Source organism: Sycon ciliatum, chromosome 11 (assembly GCF_964019385.1).
Source record: "Sycon ciliatum chromosome 11, ocSycCili1.1, whole genome shotgun sequence".
NCBI classification, from domain to species: Eukaryota; Metazoa; Porifera; class Calcarea; order Leucosolenida; family Sycettidae; genus Sycon; species Sycon ciliatum.
In genome coordinates, this window is record NC_088653.1 from 15,614,398 (window position 1) to 15,632,159 (window position 17,762).

The window sequence follows — 17,762 nt, forward strand, 5'->3', positions numbered from 1 at the left end:
ACACACATGCACACACACACACACACACCATTGGACGCCCATCGCCGGAGGCGATGATATCGATGCTACAGCAGAAGCCATAGCAACTTGTGCTGACACAAACTAACACACACACACACCATGTACATGTATACGCCCGTCGCAAGATAAGCACGCAAATCTGCAAATGCACTGGATGTGCACCCACAGATTTTCTCTTACACGCACACACACGTGCAGACCGGCGGAATCGCTCTGATCACTTCCCCAACATCAGGTCGATCCGTAGTGTTAATAGTGCGCACACGCACACACGCACGCACACACACACAGAGTTCAAACAAGTCGTTATTTAATACTACCGGAATGTTAATGAAAGAAGAATGATAGGATTCACAGTTCACACATGAAATAGAAAACAAGGCGATATAGGACGAGCAGGAGTATGAACTATTATTCTGCTAGCGTCCACTGTGTGTTAGAAAGAATCCTCGCTCCACACAAACCAACACTAAAGTGTGTGTGAGAGAGAGCAAAATCGGGTGACAAACAGAGTCACAGAAAAAAAGGGGACCGGGGATTTAAAATAATTGAACAGAGCGCTACGCAGTATGCACACTTGAGTTTTGTCCGAAAAAAACGCAATGCTAATATGTCATATATATGCAGCTATTTTGAAATTAAGCCATGCTCCAGGAAAACGGGGGATCAATCTCATTCTTTTCTTAACCATGTATGGTTATACGATTCGGACGTGTACCCGAAAAAAAATGTGTCACACAGGAGGGGGGGGGGGGTGCAGCGTATTCAGAGGATAATTTCGGAAATGAGTGGGTTAGACGAAAGGACCGGCAGCGCTATAGACACAATAGATGCACACGGTGAACGGGTGAGGGAGAGGGGGAAAAGTGGCAGCGCTGCGAGGAGATAATAGTCGGCAATACCTGCTGCACGGAATAAAAACTTGTGAGCTGTGATAAGAATACGAATCTGTGTGCCGTCGTGACGTGAGAGAAACGTGCGGCTACGAAAAAAACGAACGGAGAAATACTAGACGAGGGCAGCGCGAGCAACGCCGCCGCGAGAACTAAACGAGGACGAGTGACTAGGACACAGAGGTATCCGAAAGGCACTGGTTGCCACATAGGACGACGCAGAGCCCTGGAGAACCAAACTCAGTACATAGACACAGTGCGATGGGCCGAGACTAACCGAAGAAGCAACAGCAACCACAGCTGCTGAAGCACCGGCCAAAGAGAGCCAGGCAGTCGGACAACGACGAAGAAGTATCGAGACAGAACACACAACGTGGATGGATGACTGACAACGAGACGCACCAGGCGGTAAAGAGTTAATATGGTAACGGGGTTCTTGTCGGTGCGCGTGTGCACGCTGATGTGGAAGAAGCGTGGCACCGAGACAGGGTGGGAACTCCACCACTGCATGGGCCTTGTGGTGTGTTGCGCCACAGGGCCCACACCAGGCAGGCCCTTCCGGCGTTGCCACAACACACGCTACGCACCTACACAGCAGTACAGAGAGGGGGCACTCAAGCAGCGCCAAAGGATCAAAAACAAACAAAATATAAGACAGTTCGGAGAGGAGAAGGGACGACGACAGGCGTGCAACCAGACCCAGGGACAAACACAGTGCTGGCGACCGTGAAGTCCGACAAGACCAGTTGGCTACCACTGGCTGAACGAGGAAAAGTTCTGAACGCCCGTGCGAAGGGTGTTGGTTTTACCGGCCTCAACACCACCACCGCCACCGACACCGCCAATACCAGAGAATCCAATCGGCGATGACGACAGCAGCGAAGACGAGGAGACGACGGCCGGTTCAGTTGCAATTGTAGCCGAGGAGGCTAGCCTATCCGGCTGAAATGCCGTGAACACGTTGCCGCGCTCGGCCGACATTCCGCCGCCGAACAGCGAGTACAGGTGGTGCGAGGGCGGCGGGACTTGCGATGCCAGGCGAGCACCACCACCACCACCACTGGGGGCAGCAGCTGCGGATGCGGACGCCGGCTTGGGGTAGTCAGAGTAGCCGGTGCCGCGGTGCAGTAGACTGTCGGTGACCTCCCTGGACATGATCTGCGTCTGGTAGTCGGCGGTGCGCTTCTTCGGGCCAGCCGCCGCGTACATCGGAGAGTTGCCGCTGGCGACAGAATGCTGCTGGTGCTGCTGCTGTGGCATGCCTTGCGGGATGGGATTGACGGTGGCGACTGGCGGTGCGACAGTGGCATGTACACCCGCCGCCGGGCGAGCGTACAGCATGGACGTTCCCGTTGCCGCCGCCGGTGTTGCTGCTGTGTGATGCTGTACAGACCCCGCTGCTGTTGCTGTTGCTCCCGGTGGCACCATGGGCGATCGTGGCTGATGATGCAAGGCGACGTTGCTGGACTGACCGTGGACGGAAGTAAGGTGCTGCGGCGGTGCGTGTTGTTGGTGCTGCTGCTGGAGTGGCTGCTGTTGATGGTACGGGCGCTTATGCAGCAGCTGCTGCTGTTGTTGCTGTTGCTGCAAGTAGGGCGGTGACTGCTGCCTCTGTTGGTGATGGTGGTGGTGCTGCTGCTGTTGAAAGCTTCCGTGCTGTTGGTGTCGGTGTAAGAGTTGTTGTTGCTGCTGCTGCTGCTGTTGTTGTTGTTGTTGTTGCTGCTGAGCCTCTCTGACTTGCCAGGGCATTGGCAGAGGCTCTGGACCCCAACCGGACGTCACCAGTCTCACAGGCGATGTGGCGTGTTCGGAGCTCGGCGCAGACAATGGTACCGTCGTAGTCGTCGTCGCTGTTGTGGCCACTGGGGACTGGCCGCCGCCGTGAACGGAAGACAACAGCGGCACGCCTGCGTGCTGCTGCTGCTGCTTTTGTTGTTGGGCTGGTACTGCGCTGGGCATATACGGCATGGTGCTGGGACGCGCGGCGACGCTCGGCACTCCGCCAGTCGCCACGGCGGCTCCGGACACGGACGCAGCCACGCGCTGTTCGGCCGTGAGATCCGAACGGGCGACCATCGCCGCCGACACGTGCGGTGTCGCGGCCGTCATGCCAGATGTTTCCGAAGTGGCGGCGGCGGCGGTGGTGGAGGCGGCAGGGGCAGCTGACTCAGCGTCCGATTGTACGCCGATCATTTGCAAGGCGCTCTCAATGACGTCGTGAACAGATGGGTGAGATGAAACGCTAGTGGTGGAGGACGCGGCGGACACACTCGGGGGTGATGGTGAGCCACCTACAGGAGAGGAGAGCTTTGATCGACCCGATTCTGATTCTCGTTGCTGCTGTGAGGAAGATGATGACGACGAGGTTGAGGCGCCTAACGCTAAAGGACCACTGCCATCGGTGCTGGTGGTTGCACGGCCACTGCCGGCACTACTGTTGGATGCTTGCGGCTGGAGTCTCGCATACGACTTGTTCCAGGATTGAGCTACAAGCGGACAACATGAACAAACACATTACGTCAGAGAGCGGCAGCTGCAACATTATGTTTCAATACCAGCAGCAGCACCACCAACAGTAGCAGCAACAGTAGCAATACCACCACATATACAGTTGTGGCAAGTGAAATCCGACACTTGGCATAAGGGACTGCACCATGCAGTCCGCAGCCCTGCATACGTACAGTACATGACATTGTGTTACATACAATTTTATCTGTCTTAAGCCTAGTTAACATTCGACGGGGCGCGACGTAAGGATCGACGGGACGGTCTGACGGTGTCCAATGTGAACACCAGGAACAGGAACGCAACCGTACTACCGTACAGATCGGGAAGCGACGGGAAGAGTTGGATCGATCCAACTTTTCATACCGTAGACGGGCGTAGACGGGGACGCAAGCGTACAAAACGGCTGCAATTCGAGTGTGAACAGGAGACGGCGTCGTGCGCCGACTACTCCCGATTCGTACTTGGAAATTTAGCATTTCGAACACTGCGATTCCCATAACTCACAGAATGGCTAGCACGACTTGAGTTGAATTTTAGCAACAAAAGATCTCATGTCACTTATTGTATTTAGGGATAATTCAGAAGCGTGACAGACGAACTATTCTATCATTTCCTGGGGCTATTATTTGAATGCCACAACTTTCAGGGCTAATTTTTTGGTCTTCATGAAAAACTGGTATTGTGAACTTGATTCCGCTTCTTTCAAGGAGAAATAATTGAAAAGAAGTCCCGAAAAACGAGAAATTAGGTCCGAAGTCACCCCGTCATGGACCGTACCTTATGACTCGCGTCGTTCGATACAAAATCATGTATTGCAGAATTATTTTGCAAACTGAAAGCATCTTGAGAAAATCACTTGTGTTTCGACACGAGGGACCTTTAGCACCAAGTTGTTTACGACGTAAGCCGGACGCAGGGCCTTGTTCGGGGTCACGTCACAACGTAGGATGTACGTTCATCAGGCAACGCTTTCAACGTAGAAAAGGTCTTTTGTACGTTGTGGCAGGACGTAGGAGTTTGCCTTTGCACTTGCACCAAGAGTACAAGAAACTTCAATATAAATTTAATATGTTGTAGTTGTGTTTTGTGTTTTGGTATCTTCTTGGAGCAAATTTTGTTTCAGTATGGTTGCCGAGGACACGCAGACTAAAATTCCGTTTCGTAGCCCAAGAGGACATCAATTTGTTGACAGAAGTAGTGGCAACGTCGAATGAAAAGCCCTTCTCTCGTGGCTCGCCGGCCTGGAACACTGTACTCGTACTCCTGAATTTGGCAACTATTAAACTACGATGCCAAATGGAAGCCGATAACCATTCCGTACACTGCTCTGTTCCTGTGGCAACGACGTCAACCCACATCACGGCACGCTAAAGGCTAGTCACGTATGCAAAACACGTATCGCTCACCCCGATCGACGTGATCAAGTACGCCAAAAGGCCTACGTTGTAACGTGGTGCTAGAGGTCCCTACTATCACAAATTCCAAAAGCTGAACACGGATCCTTACATTGACTCTTGCCCCCCCCCCCCCCCCCTCCTCCTCTCACACAACAAACTCACCATCCGTAGTTGGTCGCATTGATGGTGCTACCTCCGCAAATGCTTTCCTCGGTGACGAACTGACTGTGGACATATCACTCACTATCACCATACACGCACACAGACGCACACACGCACAAACACACGGACACAGATGCACATATATGAGCTATGAGTATGATACATAACCACCTATGTTTCGTCGATGCAAATAAAATGTGTAAAATAGTCGGTACGTGATTTCGAGCATTTTTACAGACATATCAGCACATGGGGCTGCATTTGGATAATTCGAAGTTGGGGGCCTGGCAATTTGAGGTTCAAATTAATTGGAGTCTACCTGTATTTTGTTGAAATTTGTTTTACATTCAGAAAGAGTGGATAGGGACTGATATTACCAAAACTGCTCCGTTTTGAAAAAAATGATCAGTAACCCCGGACATCCCCAAGGAGGTGCGGGAAACTTGGAAGGTAGACAGGAGTTCCCCAAATCCGGGGGGGGGGGGGGGGTCAAGATTAGGGGAATCTTATCATACATGTAAGCCTAGACCACACAAGAACAAGAGGTTCTCTATGTTGCGGCACACGCGAAGAAAATGGGTACGGATCTGCTAGGCATCATTCAAATCCGGGCGGAATACTGCCAAATTCGGAAGGGGAAAATTCCCAAAACACCCTTCATGTGATTTCTTTCAGTGAACGGAACAGGTTTCCTTTACGTTACGGGAACGCGAAGAGTGTTGTTACCGGGATTCTTCGCCTCGCGTTCCCATAACGTAGAGCAGAACACCACTAATGGCCGGGTTCATTGCAACTTGTGCGGGAATGGACTCGGATGGAGAGCCAAGGATTAATTTATAGAAAGAAAAAAATACCAAGGAACTACAAGTAACTGGTTGTGTTAGTGGACATTATAGCGTAACTTGTAGTTCCTTGGTCTTTTTTTCTTTCTTTTCTTCCATTGCAACTGCTTCAACAACAGGTCCAATACCTTTTCGACACTGCGTCGTATATCCCGTCGCGACTGACGAGTACGGGCACGAGGTTGACGAAGTAGTTGTAGTGGTCACTGAAGAACGCATCTGCGCCGGTTGCACCAACGATGGGAACTGCTGATGCTGTTGAGGCTGTGATAGGGCTGCTGTTGTTGGTGGCGGTGGGGAGCTGCTCGTCGATCGCGATGCCGGCCGTGATGCCGAGCGGGATGACGAGGAGGATAGCGACGAGGAGGTGGACTTGGAGTGGGCCCAGGCGCGCTGCCGCTGATCCTGCGCTATTGCCGGATGTGACGACTGCGATGATGATGATGATGATGATGGCTGGTGGTGGTGTGCTGTCTGCGCGTTGGCAGTATGTGATTTACTCTGCAGGCACACAAATACACGACAACACATTATAACCTCACTGGCCGCAGCATGGTGTATTCTACTCTCCTTGGGGGGGGGGGGGTAATTTAGGGAACTCTTCAAGCACATTGTACAACAGTCACTTCACGGATGGGAATGAACCACAGTGAAACTTGTACTGGCCATTCACAAAAAAAAAATTATCGTGTCCGTTCCCGAAGGGAACTCACGACGGCTGCTAACACCCGGTAAACCCTAGCGGCAGATGCAGCGCCTAACGGTGGGGGTGAGTGGATAAGTCTCACAACCACTGGCACAAGTGCCGAGAACGACCCCATTAGCTGCATCTATGTACCCCTTGTGCCTGGCCACAACTGGCCATTCACCGTGCATATATAGCGCCCAGAAGCGCTTGCTTGGACTCGCCCCTGCGATATCACTCGCTTAAACTCTATAAAGCGTATATACTCTATTTATAACCTCAAAACTAGTGATGTAACGAATAATCAATTATTCAAATTTCCTTGATCTCTTGGACCTCAACGAAGATTCGATCGGATAAAATCTAGGTCGAAGGCTCGAAAATTCGAATACCGTATTTTACCGGTTGTAAGTCGACCCCGGTTATAAGTCGACCCCCCTATCTGGAGGTCTCAATTCTGCATTTTAAAGTTTTCACCCAAAGAAGCACTACTATCCACCTCCTGCTAATAACACATCAACAAATCATGTAAACATTCCTCATTGGAGGATATAACGTCCCAATCCTTGAAAAAGGCCAATAAACTGGCAAACATGTGTAAACATGGTGCACTCGTGCATGCAGTGCAGGTCATTTTTTGTAAGATACTGATAGTTCCCGGTTATAAGTCGAATCCCGGTTGTAAGTCGACCCCCACCCTTTCTCCTTCTATTTTAAGCCGTAAATGGTCGACTTACAACCGGAAAAATACGGTATTCACGGGCGGTCCGTGCGCTGCATACCGCGCACGCGACTCTAGATCTCTCGACTTGGAATGCATACGCTTTGTACCGTGTTGCAGACAACGACTAGACTACGTGCGGTGGACCATCATAGACTCTACTGTGACTCGAGTCTGAGCGCTTGTGTGCTGTGTGTTTGCTATATGTACACTTTTCTGGAATAATAGATTAATCTTCGGTTCGCTTGAGTGGTGTTCGCTAGATTAATCGTTCGTAAAATTCATGGTTCGTTACATCACTAAAGTCTATACTATTAATCTCTTGTACTTCCGTTTTGTCATCTTCTCTTCATTCACTTCTCTACAGTGGTGTCATTGTCATTGGGCAATTTGCCTGCTCTGGTTGCCAATCTACTTCCAATACAATGATACAGTCAGATCTCGTTTATCCGGATCACTCGCCATCCAGAAGAAAATCGTTGGTTACCAATTTACAGCATATGTCATGCTTGCATACAGTATGTGTGTTCGATTATCCGGCTCCCTCACCTATCCAGATACTTTTTTGTGGAAAACGGATGTGCGTGGTTAAAGGGGAAGTTAAGGCAAAAATTAAAATTTCACCAGTTGTAGTCTTCGGGGTGCTGAGTCGAATGGTCGTGGTCCGAGGAAGCTGAGACGCTCCCTTCCTACTTGAATCCCAATCGAACTCGCGCACTTCCACCGAAACTGGGTGACTGCGCCCTACTAGATGGGGATTTGTATGCAAAATGTCACTAAAAGCGCCATTTCGTTCTTATAAAAGCACGGATGACCGCGATTGGCCCATATGTTGTAGTCTTTGGGACGCTGAGTCGACTGGTTTTGGTCCGAAAAGGCTGCGATGCAGCGTTCCTCCTTTATTCCCAATCGAACATGGTTGAAGAAGCGGTCACGTGCTCCTGGGTGCCCAAATCACCTGGTCACCACGCCAGCAGGCGACAACTTTCACACCAAGGTTCAACTCGGGTTCAACTCGAGTGACAGGACTGCACCCAAAAAAGGTCAAACAGGCTAGTAAGTTGTACCCTGCAGGCACGGTGACCAGGTAACTGGTGTACGCAGGAGCACGTGACCGCTTCTTCAACCATGTTCGATTGGGAATAAAGGAGGAACGCTGCATCGCAGCCTTTTCGGACCAAAACCAGTCGACTCAGCGTCCAAAAGACTACAACATATGGGCCAATCGCGGTCATCCGTGCTTTTATAAGAACGAAATGGCGCTTTTAGTGACATTTTGCATACAAATCCCCATCTAGTAGGGCGCAGTCACCCAGTTTCGGTGGAAGTGCGCGAGTTCGATTGGGATTCAAGTAGGAAGGGAGCGTCTCAGCTTTCTCGGACCAAGACCATTCGACTCAGCACCCCGAAGACTACAACTGGTGAAATTTTAATTTTTGCCTTAACTTCCCCTTTAAGCGAGGTGTGACTGTATATACAATACAATGCAATGATACTCACATGTGAAGATGATGACGATGAAACTGAAGCTGAAAAGGCACTGCTGCCACTGCTACTACTATTACTACTATTTGCTGAGGTTTGTGTGAAGGCAGCCCCCGGTCGGTGAGCATGCCGCGTGAAGGGTTCGCCGCTGCTGCCGTTGCTACTGGTCCGAGAGAAGGAGTTCTCACGGCTGCTTGCTGAGGTGTGCGCGTGACTGCCATTGCTATAGCTAGTAGGCCTTGTCTGTACGAGCAGAAGACACACACAAAACACACACACGAACACGCACATACACACACATGCATACACACATATGCATAGCCATATGCACAGACATAAACACACACACACACACGTACGCACACACGCACGCACACACACACACAGAGCAGGGTGATATCACACAGACATACCGAGCAGGGCAACAAGTAACAGCAGAAAGAGAGAGCGAAAGACCACCACTCGACAGCAAAGAGTACTAGTCTACAGAGACGGAACACGCAAGGCAAGAACAAGATTATAATCACTGACCTCCTTAGCAGCTGACACCTTTTCTTGTTCTTTACGTTCCTTTCTCTCTTGTTTCTTTTTCAGCTTTTTCTCACGTTTATCTTCTTCCCGTCGTTCCTGGTGGCAGACGAAAGAAAGAAACGGAGAGAGAGAGAGAGAGAGAGAGAGAGAGAGAGAGAGAGAGAGAGACAGAGACACAGAGAGAGATAGAAAGAAAGACAGAGGTTCAGACAGAGATACGACAAACGCAGCCAAGACACAAACGGCAGATGCACGGCTCTACGAGGGGCGATCAAGACAAAATGCAGCATTCCATTTCACAGTGCATCCATCGCGCTGGGCTGCACATACCTCATCACGTTGCCGTGCTTCCTCCGCCTTACTGATCTCCTCCTCACGAAGCCGCCGTTGCTCGGCCGTCACTTCTTGCGCAGGCTGCAGATTGCAACACAGAGGGTGAGTACACACAGTGATAATGACGCCATAATGTGTGTGTGTGTGTGTGGGGGGGGGGGGGGGGTAAATAAACTGTTTATGAGACATGACAGCCCCATGGGAAGAGCAAGAAGGAGAACATGCTTGCGGGAGTGCACACACATACACACATAATATCAAGAGTACATAACCCCCCAGAGTGTGCAACGCCTGATCCAGCTCTGCATAGGGTCTTGGTCGAGCGGAATCGGATCTTTGCGTCATAATACCGTACACATCTGAGGGGAACCCGGGGAGTCGCGGGTACTCTTGGATCAAAAACAATGGTGCCCTGCCTCGAGACCGGCCTTGCGCTGGTGTGGAGTGTACGCATGACATCAGAAGATCAGATTCCGCTCGACCAAGACCCTATGCAGAGCTGGATCAGGCGTTGCACACTCTGGGGGGGGGGGGTTATGTACTCTTGATAATATGCATACAGATACACACACACAAACATACACACAAACATACACACACCACGCACACACACCCATGGGCACACATACGGCATATCGCGAAAGATGGTGGGATCGGCATGGGGTATGGCTGACGTTAGTTTCTAGGAATAATACGTGTCTGCCGGAGTGAGTGCATTCATCAGAGCTACCAGCAATGTGACCACCAGCACAATACACAGACGCAACACTAGGTCAACGTACATACACACACACCACGCACACACACCCATGGGCACACATACGGCATATCGCGAAAGATGGTGGGATCGGAATGGGGTATGGCTGACGTTAGTTTCTAGGAATAATACGTGTCTGCCGGAGTGAGTGCATTCATCAGAGCTACCAGCAATGTGACCACCAGCACAATACACAGACGCAACACTAACGTACACAGAAACTGGGGTAGAGGTTATGCAATTACATCATCACTCGAGGGCGTTTCGTATGGGCGATGTGATTCCATCACCACTCGAGGTGTTTGTATGAACATGGGTTTATGTATACAGTACTAGTCGGCACCCAAGAACGTAGCGCCGAAGAACAACCAGGCTAGGATTTCATCAAGCACAGCATACCAATTTATACACGGCGATTCAACCGCACATAAACTGCAATGCATGAAAATAAGAACGGTCTAGGCAAGGAGGCTGACCTCCACCCCCCACACAAGAGGGTTGTGTATCTATCACGCACAGGGTCCAGCACATGTGTACGGGTTTATCACGTGACGCGAAGTTCTGCCATTGCAGACCCTATAGCTGGAGTTGCACACTCTTGGTGTCACCAAAAGTACCCCCCCCCCCCGGTACACACACACACACAAAACAGTAGCCCAAGCGAACACACAATGCGGGGGGGGGGGGGGGGGGGGTCACGGCAAACTAGTACTGACCGCCTGCGGTTGTCTGACACGCCGCCTTGGCCTTGCCTGTGACTGCGACTGAGCATCCCTGGCTCTACGGCGTTCATTGTCCCGCCCATGACCCTGAATAGTCAAACAAGATCAGAAAACAACAACAACATGAGCGCCAAGGGCTTTCCAAGGCCAGGAAAACAGTACTTTCCAAGGCCAGGAAAACAGCACTTTCCCAGAGCTATACTTTCTTCAAGAGCGCCAAGGGCTTTCCAAGGCAAAAAAAAGAAGCAAAGTTCGCACATCCGCGTTACCACCTGTATTGAGAAAAACAACCAGCGCTAATAGAGAAGTTTCGCTAGTGCCAGGCCACCACCATGCCTGATTGTACCAGGGTGGCAGATGCAGCGACCGACGGCGAGGGTGAGGTGGTAAGTCTCACAGCCAATGCCCGACAATGGGGCGAACCTCGTTAGCTGCATCTATGCTACGCTCACTCTGAGTGTTGTGAGTACCCAGTTGACCGTGGGTGTCGGCGCAGTTCACTGCATGTAAAGTGGTTCACGCATGCATCGCCGCATATGTTCATATCAACACAGTACACGCTCCCTGCTCCCAGCGCGGGTTTTGAATTCGGGACATTGTGATTCGCAGGCAAGCCCACAACCACTCGGCCAAAGCGCCGGTCACAAGGCAAGCAACACCATATTTTCCCGATTAGATCTGCACTTTTTTCACACAAACAAGCTATACCAGAGGCATGTGACGTCACACAACATGACATAGCCCATCTGGCAGACCGTCCCCATTGTGCGTGTGTGGTACATGGTGTGTGTGTGTGTGTGTGTGTGTGTGTGTGTGTGTGTGTGTGTGTGTGTGTGTGTGTGTGTGTGTGTGTGTGTGTGTGTGTGTGTGTGTGTGTGTGTGTGTGTGTGTGTGTGTGTGTGGTACATGGTGTGTGTGTGTGTGTGTATGTCACTATGTGTGCATGTGCAAGTCTGAGTCTCTGTGTGTGCGGCGTGCCTTCTCTATACCTATCAATAGGTCAGCTACTAGGGGTCACAAAATCAGGCATCTGCGATGTACGAGACCGGCCCTGCGGTCATTTTTAGTACACACACGGCACCAAGGAGCAAGAACCCACTTTAAATTTCAAAAACCTGGGTTTGGGGTCTGCTTTTCCGTGCATTTTGCCATGGCATACCTGTCCCAATTTGGTAAAACCTGGCTGAATTTCTATTTCCCTGTTCCCTGTTCTTGGACTTTTCTGGCCTCAAATATAGCAAGGAGTAATCGCACGGGTCACACAATGCAGTATGTACTGTTGCTTTCACGATATCTACATCTACCTGTATGTGCGGGAGGCACCAACAAGTTAGGGTGCCAGTTTCCAATGAATGGACTGTAGGTACCAAGTGCTCGTCCCGCATCATCGTACACACTCAGTTGGCTGTCATATTATCAGAGGTTTTGGAGTACAGTCAGACCTCAGACCTTATCTGGTCCTCGCTTATCCGGATCCCTCGCCATCCGGAAGAAAATCGTTGGTTACCGATTTACAGCATATGCCATGCATACATACAGTATGTGCGTTCGATTATCCGGTTTCCTCGCCTATCCTGATATTTTTTTGTGGAAAACGGATGTGGGCGGTTGAGCGAGGCCTGACTTTATAGTGGTTATGTAAATGACTAATCATACATTTGCAACTCAGAAGTCAATAAAATATCACTTTTGCCACTCAGAAGTCAATAAAAATATCACTTTTGCCACTCAAAAGTCAATAAAATATCACCTTTGCCACTCAGAAGTCAAAAAATCTCTCTTTTGCCACTCAGAAGTCAATAAAATATCACTTTTGCCACTCAGTTGGCTTTCATATTACTTATTAGTGGTTTTGGAGTATCTAGTACACATGTCTCCCAGTGCAGTTTGCAACTCAACAGTCTTCCTTTATGGCAGCGTATGATGTCATCGCATGACCTCTATACCAATACAGTCGTCCCTCTCTAATCCGGCACTTTATAATCCAGCACCCTCGATAAACCAGCACAATTTTCAGTAGCCAAATGTCCTCTTCATGCACATTGCAGCAGTAAATCAGATTTGTTAATCCAGCACCCTCCCTAATCCAGCAGATTTTCGTGGCACAAATGGTGCCGGATTATAGAGGGACCACTGTACTGTAAAAGTACAAAGTTTCGTTTGGAATTAATTTTCGCTATATTCGTTAGGGGTCGTCCGCAATTATCGAAAGTTTTTTCCAATCCGTAGTAGCTTCAAATTTTTCCTCACCCACCCACCCACCCACCCCAGTCCGTAATAAAATATTATTGATGGACACACAACCCAACACATAATATGGAACAAACTCAATCAGTGCTGGTCCATGAGTCATAGTGACATCATGTATTGTATTACAACTACCATATTGATGTTTAATTGGTGATCACCGAAATCCTTGTTCGTCGTCTTGGACAACTGCCACAAGCAATTTATTGTTCTGTAATAATCAGAGTCACCAGCGGTTTTGAAAAAGGGCTGCTTCTTCACCGCCTTTCCAAACAACGTCGCCTGTCTGGACATAGTCAATAACAGTCGTCAGCGCCAGCGCTAGACGGAAGAACTTCAAAGGAGTGCATGGAAGACGGTACTCTGGACGAAGGAGACAGTGAAACTCAAAAATAGAAAGTGTCGACTCGCCGTCGAATGCGCCGAACTTTATGATCCCCGGCCCAGGAGCAGCCAAGGAAGCGCGCGCGGGGGCGCAGAAACTGCCAGAACTACAAACATATTTGTGGTAGACAGTTCGCGCGCAGCCGCGCGTGGAAAAACGGGGGCTACACGTAGACGTACACGTGGCACGCGCACGTGTCATTTCGGAAGTTTTTCAATCCGTAACTGGCCTTGACCCACCCACCCACTTTCGAAGCTACTACGGATTGGAAAAAACTTTCGATAATTGCGGACGACCCCTTAGGGGTCACGAAATAACGAAAGTTTTTTCTGAACGTTCGGGGTGACAGACCTCGACCAAAAACGAAATTTAGTACGTAACGAACCTGATGGTGGAGTGATCTAGCGAAATGTTGTATTTATGCCGTAACTACTCAAGTAATAAATGATGCGGCTTGCAAGAGACTCGGTCACACAGAGTTCTCCGCATCCGCAGGAACGCCACCACCCTCAATGTACCGACACTGAACAAAATACAAGCGAGTCCTATCATAATCTCTTATTGACACATGGACACACACACACACACACACACACACACACATACTACACACTACACACACACACACACACACACACACACACACACACACACATACTACACACTACACAGACACAGACACACACACACAGGGACACCTCACGTAGTAGTAGACTCTTGCAAACCAAAAGCAAACGCACAACCCACCAACCCATGTCACCACCATGGTCACCACAGATATCTTCAAGCACGTGGGTCCTTTCTACGACTGCAACTTCTATCACTACAACTCATCACCGTACTACTACTACTACTACTACCTTCGGCGCAACACTCGAGAGCCACTTCACAAAACTTACTTCAATTATTTCAATACTGTAAAGGCGTGCAGGCGACTTAATACTATAGTAGCTATCGCATTGTCACCACGAGTGTGCCCAATCCAGGAACAAATAGTCGAATACCCTGAGACAACACTACAACCCCCATCTGGGCACACATTCAAAAGTTTCACTGGGCCCTCCAGTGGTGAGAGTTCCCCCACAACGATTGACAAGCGAAGCAAGTTAGCACGCACCGCGAGAGTCAGAGAATTCGAAATACGCTGGATTCGAAATGCGGAACGAGACATGATTTTGCAGGAATTGCAACATGAAAAGCTAACTCCATGGTCGAGACAAATCCTGAGCCATGAAAGAAGAGAAATTGAAGCAAATGCACGGCAAATACCTTATTGCCAGCGTCTCCTTGTGTGCCACGCTGCTGTAGCCATCGACTTGCTGTCAGCCCAATTAGAATGATGGACAAAATCAGCGTCTCCAAAGACTGCATGCACAGCAGAAGAACATACGCACAGAGGGAGGAAAGTCAGGCTCTGCTACGCCGCCCATCGTCCACCTTGACTATAAACTCCATGCTGCACATCAAAACTGATACTCGTACGAGGAGTGCAGCACTCTCAAATGCCAGTTCATCTGCTGCAAATTACAAACTCGTACCTGAGTAATCAGAGGCACCACCACGCAGGCCAAGACGCTCCCGAAGACGCAGAACACGGAATACTGGTCAAAAAATACTTTGCCCACCGGCATGGTGAATCTATACCTGCAAGCAATGGCCAGGCATTGATAATTCTAAACACTGCCGAATGAACGAAACAAAGAGCCAACTCCTTCGAGTTCAGCAAAGAAAATAGAGAAAGCTTTTTCGTTCCTCAAACGGCTGCGAGTGATGAAAACTGATGATAGATTCGCCTACCCACTACGCTGTAGTATCATGGGTACAGACTCATCAGTAGTGTACACAGCTACAGTACAGTAGATCTACAGTCAGTAGATGGCCATGTGGGTCTCCTGAGTAGACCTAGTACCTACGCGTATACGCCTGTACTACGGCCCTACACGTATGGGTACTGTTGGCTAGCCTAGCCGTGCACATGCAGCATGGTGCAGTCTCGACTAGTCTCCGGAATCTGGTGACAAACGACCGTGTTGGCCAGGGAATCGTCAAATTCGACTGTGCCGAATCCTTGGTACATGTAATTCAGCCGGATGCCACGGCTGACTCCTGCGTTTTTTGTATTTAATTTTTCAATCGCAGTACCGGTACTCTCACGATCACACAGATCACACCGCGGTACCGTCTCAGTCTTCGAAGAAAATCAAAAATGAAACCTAGAAAAGTTGGTTTTCCATGATTAGAGAGGTTCTGCAAAACGAAAATGTGTACGAACTTTCGCTCTACGTCACGAAGTGAGAAACTTCGCACGAACTTTCGCAACTTTGGACGCGAAACTTGGAGGGAACGCGAAATGAACTTTCGTAGGAAGTTTCGTGAGATTGGGGCATGTCGTACGTGCACTTGGCGCGTGCAAACTACGAAAATGTGCAGAACACAAAGTTCGTGCGAAAATTCGTACACATTTTCGCAAGGCCTGTCGCGAAACTTCGTTCGAATTTTCGTTGTGCAGAACCTCTCTAATGTCTCTCTGTACCGGTCCGCGGTACATGATTGCAGCGATTGCAGCCCCAAACAGCTACATGTAGCTCAGCTGATATATCGGAGCGCTGATAATGATATCCCTCCCAAGCGATTTCGGGGAGATAAAATTAATGTCTTCTTGTGCAGGCAAACAAAACTGGAGTGGAGAATGGCAAGAATGATGGGGCCAATCCTACACACTCCCCCGGCCAGGAGTAACCCATCCCACACTTGACTTGGCCAAGATGCAAGAGCGCTGGACACCTGTCAAGTAAAAGCTGTAAAATCAGCTTTCAAAGCCAACCATGATAACAGTTAGTGTCCAGGACTGCGACAATGTGCAAGGTCAGCAACAAGGGGCCCCGCACAGTCATGATACAGTACCTACAATTTGTAGACTGGCAAGAGTATAATTAGCTAATTTTACTCTTGACAAGAGCTCATGTCATGAACTCGTCTCTTGCTCTTGAGGATACCAAGACGGCAAGAGTCCATATGGCCACACTCGTGTCTGCTCTTGACGATACACAGGACTGTACGCTCGTATGTACATGTATACCATGGTATACAGTATAGGAAGGGAGCCAAAAACATACATGACGGTATTTGTACGTACATGACACTGTGTTATACTGTAATTTCACAAATTTTCGGTGTACTATTATTTTCGGTACTTTCGGTGCGTCTGTTTCATACCTAAAATTTCAATACACCGAACAAACACTAACACACATAATCCAATAGGGAACTGCTTGTCTGTACCGAAAATTTCTGTTCACCTAACCTAGCCTGTCGCCCTCATACCGAAAATATTGAGCACCGAAAATTTCTGAAATTAGAGTAATTGAAATGGAATTTGTATGTGTAGCACAAAACAGATGTACTCTTGGTAGCAGCCTGTCCAGCTAGCTGCAGGACTCCCCCCAAGTTGGCCACGGAGTGATGCCTGATGGAGCTAAGCTTGGCAGGCGAGGCAACATCGCAATATTTTCCTAATGGCGAGGCAGCGGCCGCAGCTCCACAACCTGCCAAATGTCCTTGTCAAGATCAGCACAAAGTCAATGCAACGACAGTCGACTGGGTTGCCTAACATTACTCATTAGTAACAAGTCATGCTAACATGGCAGCAAGCCTCCAAATGGTCACTCAGTCAACGGGCCGCGGGGGCTACAGCTAGCCTAGAAGGCTAGATTCAAAAGTCGGGCCATATGCAGCCATCCGTCAGCCAGATCAGGCAGCTAGCTCATGCGGCATGCCTCATCAACGGCCGGCTAAGCACACTTTGTCAGACATGTCGACAGTGCACTGAGGACGGATGTATGACATCTACCAAGTACGAACTCGTACGTATGATCACACGCAAAGCGCGTCTCCGATCCGGCTCCTTCATTCTATAACATTAAAATTAATTTTTGAAGCATTCATTGTTTTTTTGGATTGTTGTTTCTTGACGCGCGCATGCATGCATGACATCATAACATCAGCTTCGGTTACCTTGGTTGTCGACAAAAATGGCGTCGCCAAAAGTATGCACGAAACTGCACTGATCTTCA

The 17,762-nt window shown here is 49.4% G+C and overlaps 1 protein-coding gene across 1 annotated transcript; it reads right to left on the reverse strand.

The window, feature by feature from the left end:
- Positions 1-327: 327 nt before the first annotated feature.
- On the reverse strand, positions 328-15,465 carry LOC135827457 (hormone receptor 4-like). Its single transcript, XM_065339950.1, has 9 exons — positions 15,228-15,465; positions 14,959-15,054; positions 11,052-11,144; positions 9,576-9,659; positions 9,246-9,341; positions 8,730-8,957; positions 5,952-6,324; positions 4,982-5,062; positions 328-3,400 (listed from the first exon to the last, which is right to left on the reverse strand). Exons 1-9 carry the CDS (start codon positions 15,318-15,320, stop codon positions 1,665-1,667), a joined length of 2,880 nt encoding a protein of 959 aa, XP_065196022.1. The 5' UTR covers positions 15,321-15,465; the 3' UTR covers positions 328-1,664.
- Positions 15,466-17,762: the final 2,297 nt, after the last annotated feature.